Here is a 27,145-nt window from a genome sequence, read left to right on the forward strand (position 1 = left end):
GGTGAAAGTGGTGTCAGGCCAAATATGTCACAGAGTCTTTCGAATAACGACGACGGCTGAGTTGCTGTGTAGTTTTCACCAAAGTTCGCTGCTCGGTTCAACGATACAAGCGACCTAAGATGAATGGGGACTCCCGACGACGGCGTGACAAGATGTTTCACAGTTTGCGGGCTATCCGATAAAAGTACAAAAAAGGAAAAGAAAAAAGAAAATGGTGGCTTAAAAAGAAACAGTCGACTCCTACATGTTCTAGAGCATCGCCGCTCCGCTGCTGGCACTGAATCACTGGGAACTAAAGCGGAGAATCGCAGCGTTTCTCGGCTGTTTCTGACGCACTCAGCTCTATGTGATGCGGCGCTGTGCCGCTCGGATACCGGTCTGCTGCCGCTGGCTGCTGGCCGCAACATGTGCTGCGTTTAAGGACCCGCTGTAAACTCCTACTCTGAAGTTTCTCGGGAATAAATATGCCCCCTTCCCTAAAACAAACAAACAAAAAATGAATTTTACCAGCGCCAGGTGTGTCTACAGAAAAGTATTGCCTTTCGTCTTGAAACTCCTTCAGGCACTTATTGGGGCAGTTTTTCTAAACGAACTTTGATTTAAATGGTTACATCATGGACAAAAATCGGCATGTCTAGCATCAGCACGTATGTAATAAAACTGTTTAAAATGTTTGCCCCAAAATAACGTTTTAATAACCTTTCTTCACTTGCAAGTTATGTGTTCTACCACCAACTTTGCTGTCGTCGAAACCTCTAATGCATTTCAATCTAGGACTGGTCCAGGTTTCTTCATGTATTGTACCTTTTATAAAATGAAGCTTACTTTGGAAAAACACAACAGAAGGCTAATTTAGTTCGAAACATAACTCAGGCAACAGCACCCGGCTTGCTGCCTTTTTTTCATGCGAGCCGGCATAAGTTGGTTATGTCGCACTGTACCTGAATGCAGCAATTTACGCAGCTTGTCAGACGTCGCACGTACAGGTTGCCCTTGACAACTGAGGTGGATAACTTTTTCAGTGTTTCTGCGTTGACTGGTTCCTGTAAGGAGTTGGTTATGTCTTTAATAACACTCCGTTGTTCTTTATCTTAATTTCCACACTTATAGACAATAGTTCAAATGGATTTCATTATGATTTACACACATTCACAACATTTTACTCATGCCCTTGATAACTAACATGTAAGTCTTAATTATGTAATTATGTTAGTCAGTCTAACTGAAAACAGTAGTAAAGTAAACAAGCAACAACCATTGTACATTTATTTCCCAACTTTTTTCTTCTTATTGTTTGTTTTGTCAGGTTGGATGATGAAAGTCGGCATTGTCAGGTTTCTACAGAGATGTTCAATAGAGTTCAGGTCAGTAACTGGGCTACTCTAGGACATCCGTAGAGTTGTCCCTAAGCCACTCCTGTGTTGTCATTGTCATGTTGGAAAGTGAACCTTCAAGTAATTGTCACAGAGACATCCTCAGTGAAAACCTGTTCCACATGTGGAACAGGTTTTCACTGAGGATGTCTCTGTACTTTTCTACTTTCAGCTTTCCCTAAACCCTAATTAGTCTCCAGTCCCTTCTGCTGAAAAATAGCCAGACACCATGATGCCACCATACTTCATTGTAGGGATGATATTGAGTAGGTCATAAGCTCTGCCTGGTTTCCCTTCAGACATAATATTTAGAACTGAGGCCACAAAGTTTAATCAAACCACAGAATCATGTTTGGTCACAGTCTGAGTGGTTTAAACTACAGATGGCACGATACCACTTTTTTATGTCCAATACCGATACCGATATCATAAATTTGGATATCTGCCAATACCGATATGAATCCGATATAGTGTATTTTTTAATCAATAAAAGAGTTTTTTTAACATCTTGCTGCATTTTGTATAAGGTCATAGTCAAGCTTTTGTGTTTTCTTTTAAACTAAAGCAATTCTGTTATACCTGTATGCAAAAACTACACTGCACCCAAAATATTTAATTGTTCAACAATACTCAGTGGCGGTCCTAGGCTGTTCGGTGCCCTGGGCGAACACCCCCTCTGCCAGCTTGAAGGATTGACCACCTACAGGGGCGAGTGGGCAATTTTTATATATATATATATATGTATATATATATATTAGTGCTATTTCTTAAATGTGTAAAATCTGTAACATAATGTTACATAATGTTTGGAGTTTAGTCTGTTACTGTTAAATATTCTGATTCTGATTGTTTCAGGATGACCTGCCATGACATCTGCTTACCTGTATCTTTTGCTCTTTTCTCCTTCTCTTCTTTTCTTTTTTTTCTAAACTGAGCACCTGATGGCTTTGAACTTTTCTTGTCCATCTTCCATTGGTTTTAATTTTGCACTCCAGTATGAACAATCACCCCCCAACCCGAGGATCACCACAACATAACCTAATAGACCTACACCTTAGTTCACAGAATCACTTTGTCTAGGGTTTATTTCTGGGATTTCGCACAACCCAGGATTCAAATCATGAATACATAATGGACTTGGATTTACAACATTATAAATGAAATGTGCTCTGTTTGGAAGCAGCAGGGCCCCCCTCCCCTTTCGACGGTTTGTGTGTGAGACTTTAAATCATCAAATATAAATTTTAAATTGTTATTGATCCCTTTACCAAAAGTCCTAAAGTGTATATTTATTTTCTTACTCTTTTTATATTTATTGTTTGTTTACTTGCACTGTTGTAACTGGAGCCTCGTCTCTCTATATCCTGGACTGTATGTAGCGGAGATGACAATAAAGTTTACTTTGACTTCAGCAGCGAGCAGGCGCACCGAGGGCTCTCGCGCTTACTTTGCGCATATGGAATTTTGAAAAAACAGCGGTGCAAATTATAAGTCTGTATTATAATGTCTGTTGTTTTCGTGTTTGGTTTGTTTTTATTTAGTTTTATTTTGCGGGTTGGTTATTAGATGCTGCTCCAGCCAGCCAGAGAATCCCCCGCCGCCCCGCCCTCTTCTCCCTGTGCAGCAGGCGCACTACGCAAACGAGGGCGCCCTTACTCCCAGCAAATGGGCGATAGAAAACCGATCGGTGCCTATGACATTCCCAATATGCGCTGGCATGACGTCGGGCAGCATGAGTACAAGTAAATGGGCGTGATGCCGCCCCCCACCACGATGCCGCCCGGGCAACCGCCCGTGTCGCTCATATCGAAAACTGCTACTGACAATACTGATCAATCTAATAAACTTAAACCTACACCATCCTCCCTATTCTGGCATTTTAAAGAGTACTTAGCAGAAATATTAAACAACCTAACTAATAGGGTTGCAAACTCCCAGCAAAAAAAAAAACAAGGAACCACCCCCCCACCCTCTGCCTTGTCATTCTATACATTTTACATCAGATTAAAACTTTGGGTGTAAGATTCAGATAATTATTTATTAAAAGCTAGACGTTTTAGACGAGAATAAGAAAGATAAGTATTTCTTAGTACCCCTCTTTTCCCTGTTAATGCCCTACCTGCCCCCCTGGCAAAACTTTGCTAGATCCGCCCCTGCACAGTTACCAGCCGTCAGCTAGGTAGAAAAGGATCCTGGTGTAGAAACTAATATTAAATAAATTCTAACAACAGCTTATCAAGCTTAAACGTGCTGCTGTTGTTCAGCCGCTGGTTTCCTCTTTCTGGTGCAAAGTGGGCCAAAAACAAGCAAGAGAGACGGACTCACGACAGAAAAGCCGATCAGCTGATCATTGAAGTAGCAACAGGAGAGGGAGGGAGAGAATGAGGGGCAGTCGCTACATATATCCGTTGTTATTATGCTTAACGTGGGAATGCTTTACAGACATTCCAAAATGAACTTACACACTTGCTTTACTTCTCTCTGGGATAAATTTCTCGGAGATGAAATGCCGGTTTGGTAGCAAGGCTCCAAATGCTCAACCAGACAGAGGTCTTGCACGCCACAGCCGCTCTATCGCATGAGGCATACTGCTCCGACGCGCTAAGGTTATGAGCTGAGTTACACCATGTCACAAGTTTTGTGAAGTGCTTTCACTGTACTTACATGTTTCCGTCACTAAATTTCAGGGTTGTGCATTGTACATTTCACTGCATACATTTATTTCACAGCTAGAATTATATTGCTTATTAGTCATAAAGCCTAGATCAATGGAGAGCTCCAGTGATAGTTATCCATGTGGTCTTCTTCTTCTGTCCTTTAGTCAAAGTGATCATTAGGTCCTTGGTCATTTCTCTCACTATACCCCCCCCCCCCCCCCCCCCCCGCTTGTTGGGCTTGTTATTTGCTCTCATATATATAATCAGTTGTGAAACCTTCTATAGAGAGCTGTGTGTCTTTCCAGATCGCATCCAATCAATTGAGTTTAGCACAGGCGGACTCTAATCAAGGTGTAGAAACATCTCAGCAATGATCAAGAGAAATGTGTCGTTGTGTTTTTGCCAAAGACTATGTAAATGTGATATTTCGGGGGAGGGGTCTGAATGCTTTCTGAACACACTGTAAAATGAAAGCTGGAAACATTCAGACTTTAGTGTGATTCAGTGGTTCTCAAGCTTTTAACAGGCTTTGTCTCATAAAGAATCCCTCCCTACTCTGATGGGAATTTTTATTAATGTCTTTGACTGAGAAAATACATTTGAGGATTTTACTTTCAAGTACACACACACAAAAACAACTTGTAGCCCTCCCCACAAAGACAAACAGGTGTCAGAAACACAGACAGCTGATGTTCTGCCACAGGTGGTGCCTGACACAAACTGTGTGATTTACTGCTGGTCACTCTCTCTACTGCGGGTGTGTGTTTATGTGTGAGTGGACTGATGTGAGAGTTCATGCTGGTGTGGTAAAAACGCTGACTGCTGATCCCTGACGATTATTAATGTGCAAGTCAGTGAGAAGCAAAATTGTCATCCTGTTGTCACCATTACAGATCCGCAGCCACAGCGAGTGTTTCTATTTTAACTGGTTGCTTGAATTTCAGCCATATGTGTGTGGGATATATCACATGTCCATCATCAAGTGAAGTCCTGTAAGCTACTGACACACAAAAGGGCTGAAAGAAGCTTATCAGAGGTGAGGCTGAATCAGTTAGTCCACAAAACTGAAAGGACTATTTATTTATGTAGCTGAAGGAGATCCTCCTCCTCCCTGAATTGTATAAGTGCACAAACCACTCCTGTGTGTCGTTGTGGTTTTATAGCCGAACGGAAAGACCTGACTCAAGACCTGACTCTATAGTTCTTGTAGACTGCAAGTACAAGGTGGCAAATCCCAAAACATAACAGATTACACATTCTATTATCCTCTTCTAGGACATCTAACAGCTTCCTAGAAATATCATTATCAAACTGTATGTAGTGGAAAGGACAAACAGACTTTTACCACAACATTAGAGGCAGCTATAGTTTGCAATGTTGCCTCTGAGATGCAGGTTCTTCGTGCTAAAAGCCCGTGTTTTGTCAGTTTGTTCATGAAGGGTCTTGTCGCTGTGTTCTTCTGTGAGGATGGAGTCCCCGTGGGTGTGTATGTGTCGAAACACTAGCACCATCCATCCTAAAATCCGAAATCAATACAAGTCATCCACTCGAGTGACTGAGCTGTGACTGACTCACCGATGATGAATGAACCATCAGCACAACGCCCACTCCTCACCAGCTCTGTTGTTGTGACATCTAACACAATGAAGCAGTAAATGTCATTAGATCTGAGGCAAATGAAGCATACTCTCACTGCAAACTGCTCAAAGGCAAAAGGGCACCATCCAAATCCTGATGCAAGCAGCCTGATCTGAACTCAGTTTTGTTGCATCAGTTTTCTTCTGCGCTCATTAGGTCTCTAAAGTTCACCCCAGATACCAGTGAACTCTGTCTGCCATCTAGTGTGGAGACCATGAAATGATCTCCACAACACTACCAACATTCTGCCAGTGTTAAAAAACATCTTTGTATTTGGGTACTGTAATTCTTTTCCACACTTACTTCACTAAAATATTTTTCTAGTACCTTAGGTGCATTGGTACTTATTAGTCCTAATCCTCTGAGCTCTAAGACAGGGATGGGGAACTCCAGGCTTCAAGGGCCGGTGTCTTGCAGGTTTTAGATGTGTCCTTTATCCAACATAGCTGATTTAAATGCCCAAATTACCTCTTCAACATGTCTTGAAGTTCTCCAGAGGACTCATAATGAACTAATCATTTAAATCAGGCGTGTTGACCCACGGTTATATCTAAAACCTCCAGGACACCGGCCCTTGAGGCCTGGAGTTCCCCACCCCTGCTATAAGACAGTAAGTCATAAATGGAACCCTAAATTTATAGGGAAAACGTGAGAAGATTTAGATGTGTTTCAGTTAAAATTGTTATTTTCTTTGCTCCCTGGTTGTGAAGACATGAGAGAACAATTTCATAAAAACAAAAATTACATACTGTGATAGCCCTGGGTAAGAATTGGGGTTTCTTGGACCTCAGAGGATTCACAGTGACTGTTAAGGTTGTTTTTTTGTGTTAATTTGCAAACCATTGTTTTGTCATTCTTGGTCCATTTGCTACTTTGACTTTTGTGTGTTTAGTTCCTTCGGGGTTTCCATATATGTTGCTTCCTATATCCTTTGCCTTCCTCTGTTTTCTTTTATCTGTCATCTTGTCAGTCTTTGTCTCAGTGCAGTTGTCTCTTTTTTCCCTGTTTGTTTCTCTGGGCATCAGTTTAGTTTCCTGAGTTTTGTTTTTTTTATTTTGTTTTGGGGTTTTTTTGTTTTTGTTTTTGCTCTGCTTCAATTATAAGGTATTTTTCCTGCTGCTATGCTTTTTTTTTCTTAACTAATTAAGTTAAGAAAAAAACCTAACTGATTCTTTGCCACTAATCTTAACAAATTAATAGCAAACACCCAGAGATTCTATTTCATGTAGTTGGGTTCACTTCACACCCCAACTCTGACATTTATGTGACAATAGTGTGAAGGTGTAACCCTCTTTTTATGTGTTATGTGTAATGTGTAAATCAAAGAGTGCAGTCATGTGTAAATAATTTAGAAACTCTACTTAACTGATAAAAAGGAGTAGTGTTACATTAGTGCTCGTTTCTCGTTCCTGTCCTTTGTGTTTGTAATTAATATGTATCACTCTGGATGAAATTGTTCATTTCTTTAAAACTTTGTGTTGTGATTGTGATTTTCTCTTTTAATTTAACAGCCACATTTAAAATGATCACATATGTTTAAAATATAATAATAATTTCTCATTTTCAACATATAATATTTTTTACTTGAAATTTACATAATGAGCATGTCCTCATTTTTTTTCATTTCTTATTATTATTGTTATTTGTATTATTATTACTTAAGTACTTTACTTTGCTGCCGTTCAATATTCTAAATACTTGGGGTGTATGATTTTAAATTTTGATATACATATTTTGTTATTTTAGTCGTCTTTAACCACAACCACTTGGAGGCGACATAAAGGCATTCCCACGCTTTACAGCACAGTAACATTTCCGGGTCTGGGCCTGTGTACAATTTCAAAACAAAAGCAAAACAAACCATCCCGACTGCTCAGAAAAACGAGAGGCAATATTTACGTTACTGAACTAGTGTATGACATTCCATAAAGTGTACAGTGTAAATAAATACACAAATAAATAAACAAATTAAAAACTGTTCTATATGACTCTGCGTAACTGCTTACTTTTGCTTTGTTGAATTCGAAATATCTATTTACTTTGTCATGTGTTATGTTATTACTTAAGTTTTCAAAAATTTAAGTGTATGCTGATTTTATTTGATTGCATTTAATGAAATTTCAGGTTTGTGCCTTATCAACAAACGTGTCTGCCTCTTATTGCCTTTTATACCATTCTGCTTAAATAAGCTATTTGTTATGTGTTTTCTTTTAACTTAATCTTTTTAAACCACTGTTTAAAAAAGGCTCATTGAGGAAGTATGTTATATCAATTTATTCATCTTGCATTTCAGGTCAGCCTATATCATGTGGCCGTATCTTGATGAAACATTAATTTTGAAGGCTTAAATTAAATGTAAATGTTTTAAAACTTTGTAATATTTCATTGCTAGTGCTGTTTATACATATATAATCATATCTTTCTGACTAAACTCACCCCAAGACACAAGAGTTAGGCGTTAGATGATTTCTATTAGTCTACATTATTTTATTTTCTCTCTGCTCCATTAGTGACATTGATTTCCCTCAGTGTTGGATTTTTCTTTTCTATGGCCTGTGTTCACAGCACATAATTTTTTTGAAGGCCCTTATTTATTCAGAGGGAATTTTGCCACCTTCAGATGAATGAAATGACACGATCAAACAAACATACAGAGACCCCCCCCCCCCCCCCCCCCCCCCCAAAGAAAACAAACAAACAAAAATGCCAGGTCCCAATCAGAGTTTCAGGCTTAAAAGATCAAAGGTCTAATCAGGTCTAGGATTTTTATCAAGTCAGTGTTTCAGTTCGTCGTCTCTTTTAATAGCTTGTAAGGGAGCACTGCTCGATTTACGGTACTCTTACCTTTTTTTGTGATTTTTCAGTAAGTTCAAGTCTTGTGCTTTTATTTTGAATGCGCACACCGGATATGGGTTCGCGCCGTGGTCTCTTCGGTCTGATTGGTTGTACTCACGTTGCTGCTGATGTGGTGTTCCGAAGTTAGCAAACGCGAACATCCGATTCAAACTTGTTTTCTGCTTTTGTTAGTATTGTATTTGTGAAAACAATGCCTTACTATCAGACGTGGGAGGAGTTCGCCCGTGCAGCAGAAAAACTGTATCTGACAGACCCAATGAAGGTAATAACGCTTTATTTAATAAGTACCATACTGGATAGCCTGTTAGCTAAATGGCACGTTAGCGACGTGACTGTGCTGACTGGTGGTTCGATATTTTTTCATGTTAAATTCTGAACATTTTTGTTATGTTATTTATTTTTTTCAGGTCAGAGTGGTTCTAAAATACAGACACTGCGACGGAAACCTGTGCATTAAAGTGACTGACAATGCTGTGGTAAGTACACCGAGGAAAAAACGTGGAATTGTTTGTACCAGCCAGTGAAATATGAGAGGTTCTCTTGAGAAAGCTCTTAAAACTTGTTTTTTGGACGAGCAGCCAGAAACTTCTCTCTTTGTTTTCTGAGTCTGCTGGTACTAGTTTGTGTGAGGCTAAATCGTAACGTGTAGCAGAGTAACACAAGCAGGCTAGCAGCTGCGAGTTTTTTTTTCTTTTTTTGTTTAATAAAGCTCCTGTAATATTTTACGTTTTGTTGTGTAATAAAGTGTGAGCAGTGGGAGGGGGATACACCATTTTAGCTGTTTTTCTTCTTCCTGTGTTGCGCTGGATTTTTCCGTGTTCATTTTATGGTAGAAATATTAGGCTTACTTGACAGTGATACCCAATGTCTAATGACCTGGCTGCATTATATTCCAGATATCCCAAATTCTTCACTTCTATGAATTCTTTTGGAAGGTTGGCGGGTAAACTCATCTTTAGAGAAGACTACAGATTTATAATATTGGCATCTAGCCCTATATTCACAAACTTTCTTAATACTTGGAGTAGATCCCATTGTCAAAATGCTAAGAAAGTTCTTAGATTTAATTTCGTTTTAAAATCATTTATCCATAAATTCATATAAAATCAGGGTAAAGAGGCTTAAATGGTTCTTAGGCACAGGAGAAAATGACAGTATGTAGATTATCATGCCACTTTGTCCACTTTTTCTTTAAGTGAGGTAATGGCATATGATTAATTCAGTCTCAAATCATTGTGAGCCTTCTGCTCAACATCTCCATCTAGCATGTTTGTGCACTTTGCCTCAAATTTCAATGTTTGAACATGAACATCTCAAACTATTAAAACTATTAAAGATAAAAGCTGGAAATTTTCATTTTGATATTTCTTAGTACAGGATTGAAACATACTCTGTACTTTAGGACACACACACACACACACATATATATATATTTATGTTATATTATATTATAATATATATTAGGGGTGCAACGATACTCGTATTGATATTGAACCGTTCGATACAGTGCTTTCGGTTCGGTACGCATATGTATCGAACAATACAAAATTTTTAATCTATTTTATCAACTTTCCTTCTGACTATGCTGTCTGTGTTGAGCGCTCAGTGGATCTGTGCTCGACAGTGCAGCCTAGGCGGAGTAGTCGAACGCAGATTCACTGAGCGCAGGGCAAGCTAGCAGACAGAAGTTAAGCTCTCCTTGCAACATGGCAAATTGAACCTCCCCCACCCTCATTCAGATCAGGCGTTTGGAACTATTTTGGTTTTCATGTGACGTATGACCCTGAAGGTAAGCGCGTCATGGACAAAAGTAAAACAGTATGTTGGATGTGCCACGCAATGCTCTATTACATTGGTGGGAACTAGTGCGTTAGCGCAGTTAGCTCGTTAACGTGTTGGCCGTCCAGCCCCACGCACGAGGCGATCCGCGGTAGCTCGTTAACGGATATTTGCCGTGTTGTGCCGTTAACGTCATTTCAACGAGATTAACGCTGACAGCACTAGTGGGAACACAACGAATATGACTGCACATTTACTCCGACATCATCCTAGTGCAAAGACAAGTGGAAGCAGACAAAAACAACAAGCAAGCATGCTACTAACTTTACCCGAGTCATTTAGACAGCCGTTAGCACATGATTCTCCTTATGGGGACCTGATATGTTTAATATGCTGCTGAGAATATAGCCCAGAAGAAGCGTATAGTATAGCTTTTATTTTGGAAAGAGACATTTCTCTGTAATAAACTCTCTTTTCCAAAGATGAGTGATTTGTCGATCAGAGAGATGTATTTTTTTTTATTACTTTGTTGTTTCAGCAACATTAAATTTAAAAACTGTACTTTTGAGTTAAAATATATATTTATAATTTTAAGAAATGACAAATTGTTTTTCATGCCTTTGAACATTTTTGTTCAATGGCATGAACATTTTTTTGTATGGAAAAAACAACGAACTGTGAATGTTGTGTATCGTTGCACCCCATATATATATATATATATATATATATATATATATATATATATATTTTTTTTTAAGTGCATTGGTTATAAAAAATGAATAAATTAAGCACTTAAAGTGCCATATTTTAGCACACACTAATAATACAAATATCACATGGCAAAAGCCACTGAGCAGCAGCTTGTGAGTGGTGTCTAGCTGTATTTCACAATAATACAAAATAAAACACGTAGAATACTTTTTAACTTGTAATTTCCTGATCCCTGCTTGCCAGTAGGAGTTTTAAATGTTTAAATGTAATCTTAATTACAAGACTTCTTCAGGGCGATAAGTCTCAAAGTGGCAGGTAGAATTGATCTTGAAAAGTAAATATAGCAAAACAATTAAAAGTTACGAAAAATGGCTTAGTAAGTTATTCCACATAAGTAGTCTTGCAAAGCCAAGTTGCCATGTCGACATGGCATAACTTGCAGTCTGATGTATAAGTATAACCCAGCCCTAATCTTAATGCCACAACTGCCACAGGCATTCGATATACTGACTGCATGAATGAACGCTGCAAAAGTTTGTGTGTGTGCGCATAGATAGATAGCATAATCTGAAATATGAGAGTGCTTCTTGACCATGCTGCTTACAACGTGGGTCTTGAAAAATGAAGGATATGCATATATTTAACAAAATAATGATTTCAGTTATAAGTACTTCTCAATGTGAAGGTTTTTATTTATGTATTTATTTTGTATTATTATTAATGTGTGCTCATATATGGTACTTTACAGGACTGCTTATAGTTTTCAACTAGCCAGTACTGGCATTTGTTTTTATATATTTCAGTCACAAATTACAGGTCCTGATTCAGCTCTGTGTAAAGAAAAACAAGTGAAAATTTCAGGCTTTTATCCTTTTGAGATAAAGTTTTGAGAGAGCCATATTTTATTATTGCCTGTGGAAACAAATGACTTGAAAGTGGCTAGACAAGCCTTTACTTGGGCCATGAAATTTGTATTGAAATTGGAATGACCCTTTGTAAATCATCGCATACAGTTTGTATAAAGTAATTAATGGATCTTTGGACTGGAATTAATATCTTTAATTTTTGGGTTGTGATACATGGTGAAGACTGCTTTGAGTCTAGTATTATTCATATGAGAATATAAGTGGGGCTGTTTGGTAACCAACACATCAAGCACAGCTGTGTCATAGTGCGTGTTGTTTGGTTGATGTTTTCTAGAGATGCACCGGTTGACCAGCCAGGGACCTGAATTGGTTGTTTTCACTGTAACTTTACAGCAAAAATGTCCCTGGTTTGAATCCTGGCTAGGTTCATTCTCTGTGGAGATTGCATGTTCTCCCTGTGTCTGTGCGGGTCTTCCCTGGGTACTTGGTGCTGGCTTAATTAGTTGTGGTGGTGTGGTGTTCCTGGATGTTGCTGAGCTCTCTTAAGGCTCACCTCTCATGGTTGTAAACCCAACCCCAGCTCCAATGTGTTGGAATATTGTTGTTGATGGTGGGTCTTGCTCAAGTGGAGAGCTGTGGTGCTGCTACACAAGGCTACAAAGCATAACAATGACTTCTGTGACCAGTTACAGTCTAATTGAAGTTTGGATTTCATCCATGAGCTAAGAAGATGCTGATTGTGTTCTTGTCACATAATTATAGTAAGATTTATTTTTAAAAGGCATTGAGTGTAGAACCGTGTACACATGCCAAAATAATGTAACTCTGTATCAAGCAATTATTGATTTACAAAAAGGTGTGCACCACCAAAAGAAAGCAACAATGTAACTCTATCATTTAGGTGACTACTTAATCACTACTATAAAACCGTAAAAACCTGTAGTTTTCATGCTGTAACTGCCTTCATTTGGTGTCTTCTCCATCTTTACAGTGTTTACAATACAAGACAGACCAGGCCCAGGACGTGAAGAAGATTGAAAAGCTCCATGGGAAGCTGATGAGACTCATGGTGTCCAAGGAGACGCACAGTGGTGCCATGGAGACGGACTAAAATGCTCTTGAAGAGCTAAAGTTTTGGAGCTCTCGGACTGAGTTCAGAGGACATGGTGGTGCTGCTGAGAGAATAGAAACATCAGAGTGGGACGAGTCTGTAAAACGGGAATGTGGGGAGCTGGATCTGGCTGCTTACACTGGTTTAATGCTGCCAGAGAAGCTATAGATATATACTGTATATATTTTCAGGATTTGTTTTTTTTTTTTTTTTTAAGTTTCACTGTCCACCTTTCCTTTACAGGCATGATCACATCCCTAATGGTGTAAGTTAAATGTAAGATCCGTGTAGGGGTGGAACAACATTAGCTGCTGTGTAAGCAGCTTTGGCACCTTGAATTCTTTAAAGACATTTCCATAAATTTTTAGTTTTGAAGGGGAAGAAAAAGATGGGCAATGAAGATAACTTGTCTTTTTTTTTCTCATCTTTCTAGCTATGTCAGATTCAGTTTAAGCGCAGTTTACTTTGATTTTTGTCCCCCCTCATTGTGCCACATGAATGAAGCAGAGCTTTCTGATTTCCCAGCAAGGGTGTGGAGAAAACCCAGTGTTTCCACACTGACATGTTCAATAAATGGTTGTTTACCCCAGTCAGCAATATATCTCTTTTATTCATCTCGTTATGGATTATATTGTGTTCAACTGTCATACGTCAACGTTATTATGCGAGACAGCTTATATGACATTGGGTTTGAATTAATGAGATAACACGTCCTTTATTTAGCCCTAGCAGTTAAAATAACTCAAATGCAACAAAATCAAAAAGTACAGTTTTATGTAGCTTAGTCATAAGTCAAAGTAAATAAACATATAATATAGATGCTGATTTAGAAAAACAAATTTAAGCAATATTATATAGCAAAGCAAACTGAATTAAAAAGGGCTTACTAATTTAAACGATCACCTGTGTGTCGGTCTTCCTGTTGTTCATGTACTCAGGTACTCTTACTCCTGCACCACAGCAACATCCTGTCCTCAGATGGACATGGATCATTTATCGGCCTTCTGTGTATTTCAGTGAAGCTGAAAAAGTTATGTTTGTTTTAATTAACCAAGTTTTTCCCAGGAAAAAAAAAACCCTTTGTGAATTATGTAACTTTTTTATTCTTGGTCCAATTATTTTTCAAGTTCTTGTTTTTACTTTTTCATTCATAGTGATCAATATGAAAAAGGTATTACAGAAGCAAAAATAAACATTTCTGTTTGTGTCATATTTAAAGCTGGAGTGAGTGTTTAATGCAGGCACACAAACGCAAGGATGACTTCAAAGTGAGCCTTTAATTGTTGAAATTACCAGTACATTCACAAAATCCAAACAATAGAAATAAGGAGCCTGGGGGCAAGTCCAAAGAGAATAAGCAAAGCTGCACATGAAGGAAAACAGGAGTATACAAACCTCTTGTTGAAAAACAAAATAGAAACTATGATATTTGATAATATGTTGGTTTCTAAAATTATAGTTTTGTGAAATGAGCAGCTGGAAAGATGTCGTGGATATGCTGAACCTTCTTCCTTGTACAGACCCCGGCTCTGAGGTAGGATGGCAGCTGCAGAACGGTCTCAAACATGATGTGCTCTCCCCCATGAGTGGCACTGGGGATGATGTTGTTGGAGAATGCTCCTAATGTAACAGTGGATGGTGTCCTGGGGATCTTTTTCCAGACCTGGATTAGGGTGTCACTGAGCTCCTTGAGCTCTCTAAGGTGCAAATGTCCAACAGCCTAAGCCACCAATAAATCAGTCATGCGGGATGACGTTCTCCACATAAAAAACAAACTACATGTGTTTTGTTCCTTCATAGATCAACTTTGATCTGTAAATCGTGAATTGATTGTAATTTATTTTTCAGTATCTCTGTACCTATTGTTCTTTTCTTTGCTGGCTCCCTGCTACTGAGTTGTCTTCTTGTAAATATTCAGGAATATTCATTCATTTTTCAGTTGTAGTCAAAGTGCCTTTTTTTTCTAACTAACTACAAACATGTGTATTTGGGTCTTCCCTGTCAACATTTTCATCAGTAATACAAATGCTGAAAGTTAAGTTTATCATAGTTTAATCCAAGGTTATTATCGTTAACGAAAACTAGAAGTAAAAAAACATTTTCGTTAACTGAAATAAAAAATAAAAACAAAAAAAAGGAAAACTAACTAAAATTAACTGAATTTATAGCAAAAATGTGTTTAGTTTTCATTGATGTGTGCGTGTCATACAATAGTCAAGGGTGAAAATGAAGTTTAGTTTCCAGATTTTTTCTTGCCGTCTCATTATGCCAGCAGGTAGCAGTACGTTAGTCGAGTCGTCTGTGTTGCTGCTCCGTCCACGCGCAGAATCATGTCGGGAGATAGCGCCAGAGTCCAATTTGGGATTACTTTGAATATGACTGTGTTTTGGATAAAGCAAGTGTCTTGTAGTGGAAAGAGACAAATTATGAGGGACATTTCTAAAGGGAAAAAAAATCCCACAAACCTTAAAGTGCACTTGAAAAGCTCACACAAGAAGGCTTGAGCTCCCTTACCTTGAGAAGGTAAGGGAGCACACTCAACCCTCATCCCCAGAAACAGAAGCCAGAAAACAGAAGCTAACCCCAGGCAAGGCAGCGTGATGCATCCCGAGACAACAGGACGGGGATATCTACATAACTCTGAGTCAATTGCCTTCAAAAAGTTTATCAATTCACTTGAACCAAAATTACGAACACCCGGTGCTGCAAGAGTTAATAGTCTCATTGGGGCCAAGATATACATTTTATAGTTGCCTGGTAAGGGCAGCATGGCACGGTGGTTAGCACTGTTGCCGCACAGCAAGAAGGTCCTGAGTTCAATTCCACCATCAGGCCGGGGTCTTTCTGTGTGGAGTTTGCATGTTCTCCCCGTGTTTGCGTGGGTTCCCTCTGGGTACTCCGGCTTCCTCCCACCGTCCAAAGACATGCAACTTGTGGGGATAGGTTAATTGGATAATCCAAATTGCCACTATGTGTGAATGTGCGAGTGAATGCGAATGGTTGTCTGTCCCTGTGTGTTGGCCCTGCGACAGACTGGCGACCTGTCCAGGGTGTACCCCGCCTCTTGCCCTATGACAGCTGGGATAGGCTCCAGCGCTCCCCGCGACCCTGAAAAGGATAAGCGGAAGCGAATGGATGGATGGATAGTTGCCTGGTATCAATGGTTGTTTGTCTGCCTGTATGTTAAAGAACCCATAGGTGGAAATGTGAGTTGTCTGTCTCTGCGTGTTAGCCCTGCGACAGATAGGCGACCTGTGTAGGGTGCAGGGTATGGTAGCTGGAATAGCAACATACCCAAAAAATAAGCAGAAGAGAATGACTGATATGACGAAACTGGGATTTTGTTACACTTAATTTTTGCAAACACAACTAAAACTATAACTGAAACTAATCAAAACTAAACTGAAACTAAGGATTTTCAAAAAAATAAAAACTAAACTAAACTAGCAAACAATTGGTAAAAACGAATTAAAACTGATATAAAATTGAAAATCTGAAGTCAAAACTAAATAAAAATAAAAACTAATGAAAATTGCAAAACTATTAAAACCCTGGTATAAGTACACGTGCTCGCCCAAAATATGAAGATCTTTATTAAAGGTCCGTCCATTTTTCTTCTGCGTATTCTGTTAGCAGAGCTGCTCTGTGCAGCGTTATGGCATAATAATTTTAAGGGAGAATAAAAAGTCGACACACATATCTCATTCCTGACGGAGGACTCTACCACTACACTTCTCCAGTCCATTCACAGAGTCGTTGCATGGTAAGACATTGATAGGAAGTGGGCGGAGCCTTTTACCGTCATTTTATTACGACGCAAAGTACAAACACCTGTGGACACACAATCCAACATATTCAATTCAAGGTGGCAAGAGTCCAACCCAGGTGTCATTGGGCAACAACAGGGCACAGGTTTCACGTCTGTCACCAGGTTGACACAAAGAAAGACAACTATACACACTCATATTGGTGGTCAGAGGGCCCGGTGGCGCCAGTGTCCGGCAGCCTCGCCTCTGTCAGTGCGCCCCAGGGTGGCTGTGGCTACAATGTAGCTTGCCATCACCAGTGTGTGAATGTGTGCGTGAATGGGTGGATGACTGGATATGTAAAGCGCTTTGGGGTCCTTAGGGACTAGTAAAGCGCTATATAAATACAGGCCATTTACCATTTACCATATTCACAAATTAGAGTCACATTCCTTTGGGAAGAAGAGGAACGCACAGAGAGAGCCCAGCTACTCACATCTGCACAGATAGACTCCAGGTTAGCAGATTCAAATCCAGGATCTTCTTGCTCTGAGGCAACAGTGCCAACCACTGCTCCCCTAAAGAGTGAACTTAAAAAATACAGCAGGAATATTCAGAAATGTTTTATGTTAATAGATAACTGATGGTTGCCTTTCGTCAGAAGGAACTTTTTAAAAAATTATGCAAACTTTGCCTTACTTAAGATGACCGAGTTAGGGCGAGTAATTCACTGTAGTCGTAGTGACGTTATTGTTTTTTCAGGAAACTCTACGTTTAGTTTTTTGTGCTTTTACGTCCATATAACGTTTGACGTTTTAATTTTGAAGGTCGAAAACGGAAGTTCAAAACTTTTCGCCCCTAGCTGGTTTGCATACGCAACGTGCGCTGTGACAAACTTCCGTCATGAATTGGACTACAAATGTCCCCAGATCGTGTAGTTATTTTCCCAGTCCGATGGATTCTGTGAGCAGCCTTTCTCTGAACCACGGCCACATTTAGGAAAAGTTGAGCATAAATGCGACTTACACCAGGTTTGTGTCAAAAGCTGTTTCAGTGTCGTTTCAGCAACTGTGTTCATCAAGTTTTGCGAAGACGATGCGTTTACAGTTTGAACCAGAGTGAGAGAAGCCAGCCAGCCGGCTTGAAATTCAAACTTAAGGATGCGTCGGTTGTCGTTAACGTCACCACTACCGCGTACAAACGTACACTAGCGTTTAGTTTAGTTATCTTGCCTAACATTAAGGTTCCTACGAACAAAGGAGCTGTTCTTCTAATCTTTGAAACGTTAGCATCTTGTACGTGTGGACTTGAGTGTCGCATTTTGCCTTTAACAGATTATAGTTGGGCGAGGCTCCGTCTAATCTGTGGAGAAACAACTTCAGCTGAGAGGTGCTAGTCACACTTGTCAACTACGTATGTTTCGCTGAATGTGACAACATGTTTTAAACTGTGCACGTGTCGTAAATATAGTATCACTCTTATATAAAGCAGTGTCCAGATGGCACTACATATGTTCTTGGGTATTTTTCATAGATTGTATACAACATAGGTGTTGTGCCCGGGCCATCTGACAATGGAACTAGCACCAAGATGGTATTTTAAGGCCAGCTATTAAAGTTTAGGTATTTATGTCCAGATAATCTGGATAGTAAAAAATGCAAATGCATATAAAATATCTGTTTAACAAGTGTAATGATTCTAGTACGTAATAGAGACCTTATGGCTTGTAATATGCCACTTCAAAAAGGTCACTGTAGTGTTTTCCAGGCTCAAAATGAGCACTTCAGTCCGCATGAACAGTGGTTCGGGTAATAAGTCTGCGTGACATTATTCCATTCTATGTCCTGCTATTTCTGGCCCTTTGGGGAAAAACAAAAATTTTATTTTTCAGGGAGTAAATCAAACCTCAGTCTGTATCAGAACAAAGAATAACCAGAAAAAAGAATTTAAGGCAAAAAGTAAAGAAGAAAGCAGTAATACTAAAACCAGTGGATCTTTACAATTTGTTAGTTTTACAGTAGCTTCATGTTTTTGTGTTGAAGCACAACAGGGCACCTGTCTCCTCTTTTCACTGTCTGTTTATACATTAGTTTGCATTTAATTAATCTCTGACTCGTTTTCACACTGTGTCTTTTGTCTTACCTCCTTATCCATCACCCCCAACTACTTTCAATAGATTACTGCCCCTGCTTGGGCCTACAGGAGGTTTCTTTCTGTTAAAAGGGAGTTTTTACCTCCCGTTGTCACCAAGTGCTTGCTCATAAGGCGGTCCTCTGAATGTTGAGGTTTCTCTGTATTTTTGTTAGGGTCTTTACCTTGAGGTGACTGCTGTTAGGACTTGACACTATATAAACAAAATTGAATTGAATATTTAAATTTATTTTTTACAATGGCAGGAAACTAGACCTTGTTAGAAAAATGGTACTTGATGTAGAAACTGCCTGCATTTCTAGTAGGAACACGGGTAGTTCCTCAAATGGTCCTGAGAAAATGTTCTACTGATTACACCAGGTGAATGCAAGCTTTTTGTTTTTTGGTAAGATTTTTAAAACTTCAATCTCTGTCTGCGCTGTAGTTATTCAACACTCCTTATTTCACTGTCAGCAGCATGCCCATTTTGACCAGTCAGCGTTATAAGTTTTTGTGAACCTGTTGTCTGTTTCCACAGCGGTATGAGTCTACGGGAAATTAGTGAGAATCTGAAACTGGCTCGTGAATATGCCTTGCTGGGAAACTACAGCTCAGCCAGTGTTCTCTATCATGGGCTGCTTGAACAAATCAAAAAATATGTGTACACGTTGCGAGACAGCAGTTTCCAGCAGAGGTGGCAGCAGGTAAATGTAGTGCTGATCTTTTATCTGATCATATGAGGAGCCGGTACCAATTTTTCTTATGCATGCACCTGTGGTTGTTTCTCAGCTGTGGCAGGAAATCATCGAAGAGAATCAACAAGTTCAGGACATAATGTCAACTCTGGGGAACTTTCAGTTGGACACAGCTCCTGTTAAACCCAGTAACCATGATGATTTTGAAATGAGACCTTTGCATGTGGAACAGAGGTACTGCACTGGCTATTTACATACACGTATTATTTTCTGCTTATTCGTTGCTTAGGAAATTTCATATGCTACAAATTCCGATGCTTCGTGAACACATATCTGCTTCTGGTGCAATTCTGCAGTTTTCTGAACTGCAATTGTTGAATAAGCCAAGAACAATAGTCATGATGTAGTCATATGATTGAGATCAGTGAACCTCTGTAAGCCTGCTCTGCCCTCCAGAAAGATGGCTGGTAAACCTCAAACTGTGTATTTTTAACTGTCAGAGATGCACTTCTTGAAAAATTCACCTTTTTATTTTTTTTTAACTTTTGCAACATAGTTTATATTATGTTGCTTGTATGCTTGTAACATATTTTTTTGGCCACATGCTCCATTTTGAACAACATTAGTAATTTTTAAAAATGTATATATTTATTTTATCAAAGCCAGAAATTTCCTTTTTGGGATGAGAGCAGCTATCTGCCACAAGCAGATTATGGCAGATAGCTACTCCACCTTAAGCTTGGTTCTGTCAGAGGTCTCTTCCTGTTAAAAGGAAATTATTCTACCACACCATCTCTGACTACTACTCACAGAGGATCATGTGATTTGTATGGTTGTCTAAGAAGCTTGGAAAGAAAAGCGTCTGGACTTCTTTAAGTTTCTTGAAGATTTTTCACCTCTCATCTCATCAGCTTCTCTGTTAAGAAGCTTAAAGAAGTCCAGACTCTTTCTTTCCAAGCTCCTTAGATTGCGATGACCTAGATGACTGAGAACCTTTACATATTCTTGTGATTCTTTCTCTAATATTGTGTGATTTTATTTATACCGATGCGATACACAATAAATAGCACTCCACCCACCCAGTTCAAGTGAGTTTTAAGTTATCTGGTAATTAGCAGACTGTATATTTGTAACACAGATATCTGCACATCAGTGCTGTCTTATAAAATACTGGAATTTCACTCAGCAAAACTGAAGCACAAACGTCTTTGATAGCAGATACCACAAAGGACGCCGTCTTATTTGGCTACAGCTGCCTCTAACCATTTCACCCACCATACAGATTTTAATTTTTTAAGAGGAAAATTATGCAAAGAGACCAAATCTGTTTTTGTACAGTCTGTAAACATGTCTGTGCAAAAAAAAAAGCCCAACAAAAAACTGTAACGTTGGCTGTTTAATGGGACTGTTTTTGGCATTTAGGGGCTTTTTTCATTCGCAGAGGTTGCCTTGACTCAAAATGAGAAGCAGATTGGACTGAGAGTCTGGCTTCTAGTGCAAATGATGATGCTTAAAAAAACATGCTAGCTTATTATCATCATCACCAAGGACACTCTCACAAGAGATGCTTGATCTCACGAGTTTTACGTCCTGGTTAAATAAATGTTTGTTTTTGTTTAGAGGGGAAAAAAAAGAGTAGCATTAACTTCAAATGCAGGACTGTGTCTCAGCCTTTTTTTTCCCCTTTGGCTTTTTGACTGTGTGCTGTGGCAGTTTGGTCTGGTCTTGCTAGTTTTAAATGAAAGATTATGATATTAAGCTCTTTAGTTGGCTATTGGCCGATAGAATAATCGGAGTGGTGTCAGATCAGTAATATTTAAGGGGGGGAAAAAACGATCAATCATACGGTTCTGTCTGGTTTGTGCTCCAAGCACTAAGGCAAAAGCTGATTCACAAAGAATGTAAATGTTTCAATGATTTAACACCTGTTGACATTAAGGGGTTGCAGTTGATAGTCTTATCCCTGTTTTCTTCACAGACATTCTCCCTGTCCTGTCAGACGTCCTACCAACCCCTACAAAGACAGCAAACCTGCAAACAACCGCCTGAGTGTGGCTGTGAAGGCCCAGCAGAGACACCTGCCCCGAGGGGCCAACGGCGACAGAAGCAGACCTTCCAAGGGCAAAGAAAAGAAGGAACCAAAGGAGGCTGCTGGCAAAGCAAAGGACGATAAGGTGAGCGATATGTTGATGGTTCCAAGTTGCAGCACACATAGTCACAGCCTTCTCTATTATACCACATAACAAAAAGTCACAAAGTATTGCTGATCAAACAGTATCACATGCGGTCTGTTTACTCACTACCTAGCCTGTCATTCCAGTTTGGGTTTTTTTCCCCGAGGGATTTGTTCAAGGAACTGGGAAGGGTTATTTTATTTGTATTTACTTATTTATGGTCTGCCTCTCAGAATAAATCAGATGTCCAGGAGAAAGAAGCAAAGAGGTTTGATGGGGCAGGATATGATAAAGACCTCGTGGAAGCTCTGGAGAGGGATATTATATCTCAAAATCCAAATATTAAATGGTAGGTGAACGTTTCAGATGCCTTGAATGACTAAGCTGTAGTCTTTGAGCTTTCCTCCGTTAGACAAACTGTAGTTTTTGGTATGTCTGCTTTGGCTTCACTTAATGGCCTTTTTGTCCTGTAGAGGTTTATCTATCTTTCTTGGCATGAACACCAGCCTCCCTGAGAGTTTTCACATCTGACATCAGTCTAAACTGTTTTTATAGGGATGACATCGCAGACTTGGAAGATGCAAAAAAACTGCTGAAAGAAGCAGTTGTGTTGCCGATGTGGATGCCAGCGTTTTTTAAAGGAATAAGACGACCCTGGAAGGTAGTGTGCAAGCACAAGTTTGTGTCATCACTTGTATCACATGCGTCCTGTTACATAGATGTTATTTTCTTCTTTAGGGTGTGCTTATGGTGGGACCTCCTGGCACCGGGAAAACACTTCTGGCTAAAGCAGTTGCTACTGAATGTAGAACCACATTCTTCAATGTCTCCTCATCAACTCTGACCTCCAAGTACAGAGGAGAGTCTGAGAAACTAGTTCGCCTTCTCTTTGAAATGGTAAGTTCAGTTTTTGTCAGTTTTGTGTTTGTTGGTGTGCTTGAATGTTCTGAACTTAGTTTCTGTTGTCTGTAGTAGTATTTCCTTTAATTTTTCAGGACTGTAAGTTAGTTTTGGAGCCCTCTAGTGGATGGAAATCACCTAACACACCTTTATTTCTGAGAGTGAATTTATCACTCATTAATAAATAATCATTAACTGAATAAAACGTGCTTTCATATTAAGTTAAGCCATTTTTGTGAACCAATTATAACAATCTTTGTGTAAAGTTAAACAATTTCTTAGTATTAAAAATAATGCACTTTTTTTTTTGTCCTTGATCTGAGTCATTGCATGTGTCCCCGTACAGGCACGTTTTTATGCTCCCACCACGATTTTCATTGATGAAATTGACTCAATGTGCAGCCGCAGAGGAACCTCAGAGGAGCATGAAGCTAGCAGGAGAGTAAAGGCAGAGCTACTTGTGCAAATGGATGGTATAGAACTTTTGTCTATTTCCATTCATGCTAGATATATTTACCTTTTGATGGAGGCAGGTTTTTTTTCTCTTCTTGTTGTTGTTTTTACGCAGGTGTTGGTGGAGCATCAGAGAACGACGACCCATCAAAGATGGTGATGGTCCTGGCTGCAACCAACTTTCCATGGGACATTGATGAGGCTCTGAGGAGGCGCCTGGAGAAGCGGATCTACATTCCTCTTCCTTCAAGTACAATTGTTGTTTTACTGATTTCCACATTGTTGGCAATGAAATGCAATTATTGAAAATGAAAACTGCCAACAACTCTAAACTCTGAAAAGTGTTGCATGTTTCAATAACTAATAACAGATCATAACAGATTGGATCATAACTGCTCGACTTGGTGACAAGCATCAGCTGCTCAGCCTCCACATTCCTCACATTCCACTGATTTGAAGCACAGTGCACACAGCTGACAGCACATGCAGCTTTTTTTAAAGCTACTTTCTGTTCTATGGAAACATTTATAACCATGCCAGAAGGCTGCCTGGTTCAGTGTCTGCTTTGTGTTAATTAAACTTGACAAATGTTGATTTAGAAATGTACAACATGGAATTATAGTCCCAACATAAATATTCTCAAGGAGGGCTAAATTGCTAACGATGCTGAGTAAATGATGACCTTCTGTCTTCGTGTAAATATTGCTGATGAAATGACCATTTACTGAAGCAGAAAGCATGCTCTAGTTGCTGTTGGCCCTCTGTTTGCAGCTAAGGGGCGAGTGGAGCTGCTCAAGATTAACCTGAGGGAGCTGGAGCTGGCCAGCGACGTGGACTTGGACAAGATTGCTGAGCAGATGGAGGGTTACTCAGGAGCTGACATCACTAACGTGTGCAGGTCAGGGCATATTTCAAAATGAAGTTTCAAGAATACACTACGCATAACTTCCAGATAACTGCTGATATTTACTGATGGCCCTGGTAGTTAAATGAACTGTAGTCTTGGTATTTGCAGTACCATATTTTCTGCACTATAAGGTGCACTTAAACTCCTTGAATTTTCTGAAAAATCAACAGTGCGCCTAATAATCCGGTTTGCTTATGTATGAATTCTGGTTGTGCTTACTGACCTCGAACCGATTTTATGTGGTACACTGCGCTCAAAAATCTGTCAAAAAACATTTTAGTACAACTTTGGTAAGCTACGAAGCTGCACCGCTTGATGGATTGTTGGAGCATTACGGCTGCCGTAGTCAGGAGCCTCGCGGAGTAATCCAGGGTCAAAAACTCTGTCTGTTTCAGGTCCCAGAGTCAAACGAACACTGCAGGATCACTGAGAGTTAAAAACTGTCTAAATTCTTTCATCTTTAATAAAAGGATCAGCGTTGCTGCTTCACCAGGTGTAACAATTAAGTTTAACATCCAGGCATCCATGAAAATAGAATTTAGTCAATTTAATGGAGTTCGCAGGAAGTTAGCTCGCTAGTTTCCACCTAAACGTGATATACCATGACTGAGAGATTTCTGAAAAAATTTAAACGTACAGCTCTGTTATCACTTCCAACATAAATGAAGACAGAAAACTAAACAGGAGTGACTTTTGTAGGGTTACTGAAGTTGGACTATCTGGTATATAATGATGTGCTACTTGATCCCTAGCGATACAGCTATGTTAGCGTAACATAAACACAGTGAAGCTGGAGGATGAACACTAACTATTTTCCACTTGATAAAAGTTAACAAATGCAATAGCATGGCAGGATGCTGTAAACGGACTAAACTTCAGTCAGGAGAACAACTGAGATAATCAGTCCAAGATACGAGGTTAGTCCTTAATATACTGCAACAACATGGGAATAGAGCAGCTGCCAGAGAATTCAACATTAATGAATGGAGGAAGCAAGAAGAATAAATTGAGTAAAGTTTGACTTATCTGCCTGTTTTGTATCGCTTAATGCACCTTATGCATGAAAACAGACCCGTTCATCGACAGTGCGCCTTACAATCCGGTGCGCCTTATGGTCTGAAAAATATGGTACTTTGCTACATAAGATGTCTTGCAATTTGTCCGTGTTAGCAGTAAAACTAGTTTTTGCTAACACTAACCAGATGAGAGAGAGAGAGAGTGAATCGTGATCACTCTGCTGATGCTCACGAAGCTCCTGTTTGTTAGCTAATAATAAATTAGCGGCTAACGTGGACAAATTGTTGCTTCCTCGCTAATTCTAGGTTTCTTGTGTTCTAGACTGGCTAGCACATTCCTATGTGAAACCACATCATTTTGTGAGCTTGTGTTAAAGTCTGTTGTGCTGGTAGCCATATGTGTTTGATGTTAGTTATTAGTGGACTGTTACGGTACTCTTTGGCTGTGTTGCTTGCTTTATAACACTTTCTTGGGGACTAAGAGAGACGCTGATGCAAGGGACTCTGCAACAAGAATAATCTCCACAGCTGGGTGCAATTTTGCAGTATGATAATGCACGCTGAAAACATTCATGAGTTTGGTTTCAATTTAACCTAACATTCCCACCTAAAGGTTTGTATGTGAGGAACAGTATTAAGTGAAATCTGACAAATCGTTGTTGTGTGTCGCGTAGGGACGCATCTCTGATGGCCATGAGGCGAAGGATCGAAGGCCTCACTCCAGAGGAGATCCGCAACATTTCCCGGGATGAGATGCACATGCCCACCACCATGGAGGACTTTGAGTCCGCTCTGAGGAAAGTGTCCAAATCAGTTTCTGCAGCTGACCTGGAAAAGTATGAAAAGTGGATCGAAGAGTTTGGCTCCTGCTGATGAAACTTTAAGTGTGCAGCTTAGTGTAAGGTTTTGTGTTCCTGCTAACTGAAATGTTTTCTTGGAGAAATGTGTCAGCTCTGGTGTATCGAGCTGCAAGTACATTTCTGAATCAGCAGGCAGGTTTATTACAAACGTAATTGCACTTGAAAAGTGGTAACTCTTGTACATGTTGTTGCTATGCAAACCTTTTCATCTCAGTGAGTGTCGAAAGAAGAACAACTCGGAGCTGATTGTTGATACAATTCATTTTTGGACTTAATCATTTTAGTTGACTGGTCCTGAACATGTTGCCAAAATGTTAGACAAATCGGATATAGCTATTAGAAAAACTGACAAAACGTCGGCATTTCCTGAAATACACTAATAGTAAAAGGCCAAACATGTTATATTATTAGTTTATCCTCAGTGTCGTTTTATTGTCTTTGTGCTGGTGTATCTGTTGGATACAGAACCAGCCAATCAAATGTTGTTCCCTTTATTGTTGTTCTTTTCACTTTGCACTTGATTTTATTTTAAACCGTATGGATCTATAACACTTTTTCTTATAAACATTAAACTAAGAAGCCATTTCTATATTGCGATACGTGCAAGTTTATTTATTGCTCACTATATCTGCTTAAAAAAATCTACACACAGATGAGTTCACACATTTAATTGCAACCAAAACAAACCTGTCCAACTTCCCCTGTATCCTGCAAGCTCTGTTTCAGGTTTTTTATGCTTGGATCTGTATGTTACTGAGAGGGGGTGTCCTTAATAGAGTCCCGATCAAAAGTTTAAGACCACTTGAAAAATGGTAATAAATAAATAAATCATATTTTGCATGGTTGGATCTTAACAAGGTTCCAGGTAGAGCTTCACCCTCCAACAAGAAGAAATGAGAGTGAGACAAAACATTTTTTTGAGCATGGAATTTATTGAAAAAAATGCTTAAACTGAAACAGGCTGTTTTACAGCTGATCAAAAGTTTAGGACCACATGGCGCAAAAAAAAAAAAAGAAAAAAAAAAAGAAAAGAAGGAAAAAAGATTTTTTTGTTGTTTGTTTGTTTTGCCATTTTACAAGTTGTCTTAAACTTTTGATCTGGACTGAGTCTGTCACTCACACAGCTATGGCTCCACCTGCTGTTCAAACCTCCATGAGCTGTAGCTGGGTTAAAGGGAGTGGGGAGGGAGACTAATTTAAGACAGCGTGTTTCAGATTGCTGAACTGAGCTCTTCCACAGTCTGAGGTACAGCCTGGTGGTGTTGGATAGACT

At 39.4% G+C, this 27,145-nt stretch overlaps 2 protein-coding genes across 3 annotated transcripts; both read left to right on the forward strand.

Moving 5' to 3' along the window:
* The first annotated feature begins 1,020 nt into the window (after positions 1-1,020).
* Positions 1,021-13,580, forward strand: srp9 (signal recognition particle 9). The gene is made up of 5 exons (XM_086262856.1): positions 1,021-1,185; positions 1,307-1,364; positions 8,696-8,786; positions 8,932-9,000; positions 12,872-13,580. The coding sequence occupies exons 2-5, from the start codon at positions 1,312-1,314 to the stop codon at positions 12,989-12,991; spliced, it is 333 nt and encodes a 110-aa protein (XP_086118982.1). The 5' UTR covers positions 1,021-1,185; positions 1,307-1,311; the 3' UTR covers positions 12,992-13,580.
* A 4,018-nt stretch (positions 13,581-17,598) lies between these two features.
* Positions 17,599-26,466, forward strand: katna1 (katanin p60 (ATPase containing) subunit A 1). Of its 2 annotated transcripts, none has more exons than XM_086262857.1 (11): positions 17,599-17,768; positions 19,406-19,571; positions 19,657-19,796; positions 21,541-21,736; positions 21,970-22,085; positions 22,292-22,397; positions 22,475-22,633; positions 22,983-23,109; positions 23,205-23,339; positions 23,861-23,987; positions 25,687-26,466. In XM_086262857.1, exons 2-11 carry the CDS (start codon positions 19,410-19,412, stop codon positions 25,883-25,885), a joined length of 1,467 nt encoding a protein of 488 aa, XP_086118983.1. In that variant the 5' UTR covers positions 17,599-17,768; positions 19,406-19,409; the 3' UTR covers positions 25,886-26,466. The 2 variants fall into 2 exon arrangements, with proteins under 2 accessions (XP_086118983.1, XP_086118984.1); XM_086262858.1 differs by lacking the exon at positions 17,599-17,768 and adding an exon at positions 17,928-18,126.
* The last annotated feature ends 679 nt before the right edge of the window (positions 26,467-27,145 follow it).

This window comes from Aulonocara sp. 'chitande type north' Nkhata Bay, linkage group LG15 (genome assembly GCF_057382095.1).
Source record: "Aulonocara sp. 'chitande type north' Nkhata Bay isolate Kocher_YH1m ecotype deep benthic linkage group LG15, A_spYH_male_GT1.1, whole genome shotgun sequence".
NCBI classification, from domain to species: Eukaryota; Metazoa; Chordata; class Actinopteri; order Cichliformes; family Cichlidae; genus Aulonocara; species Aulonocara sp. 'chitande type north' Nkhata Bay.

Bases quoted from the DNA above. Each gene is read 5' to 3' on its own strand.
- katna1 (XM_086262857.1), top strand. From the start codon at position 19,410: ATGAGTCTACGGGAAATTAGTGAGAATCTGAAACTGGCTCGTGAATAT. The intron at 19,797-21,540 runs GTACTGCACTGG...TTTTCTTCACAG, and splicing joins CCTTTGCATGTGGAACAGAG to ACATTCTCCCTGTCCTGTCA. The intron at 22,634-22,982 runs GTAAGTTCAGTT...GTCCCCGTACAG, and splicing joins TTCGCCTTCTCTTTGAAATG to GCACGTTTTTATGCTCCCAC.
- srp9 (XM_086262856.1), top strand. From the start codon at position 1,312: ATGATGAAAGTCGGCATTGTCAGGTTTCTACAGAGATGTTCAATAGAG. The intron at 8,787-8,931 runs GTAATAACGCTT...TATTTTTTTCAG, and splicing joins ATCTGACAGACCCAATGAAG to GTCAGAGTGGTTCTAAAATA. The intron at 9,001-12,871 runs GTAAGTACACCG...CCATCTTTACAG, and splicing joins AAGTGACTGACAATGCTGTG to TGTTTACAATACAAGACAGA.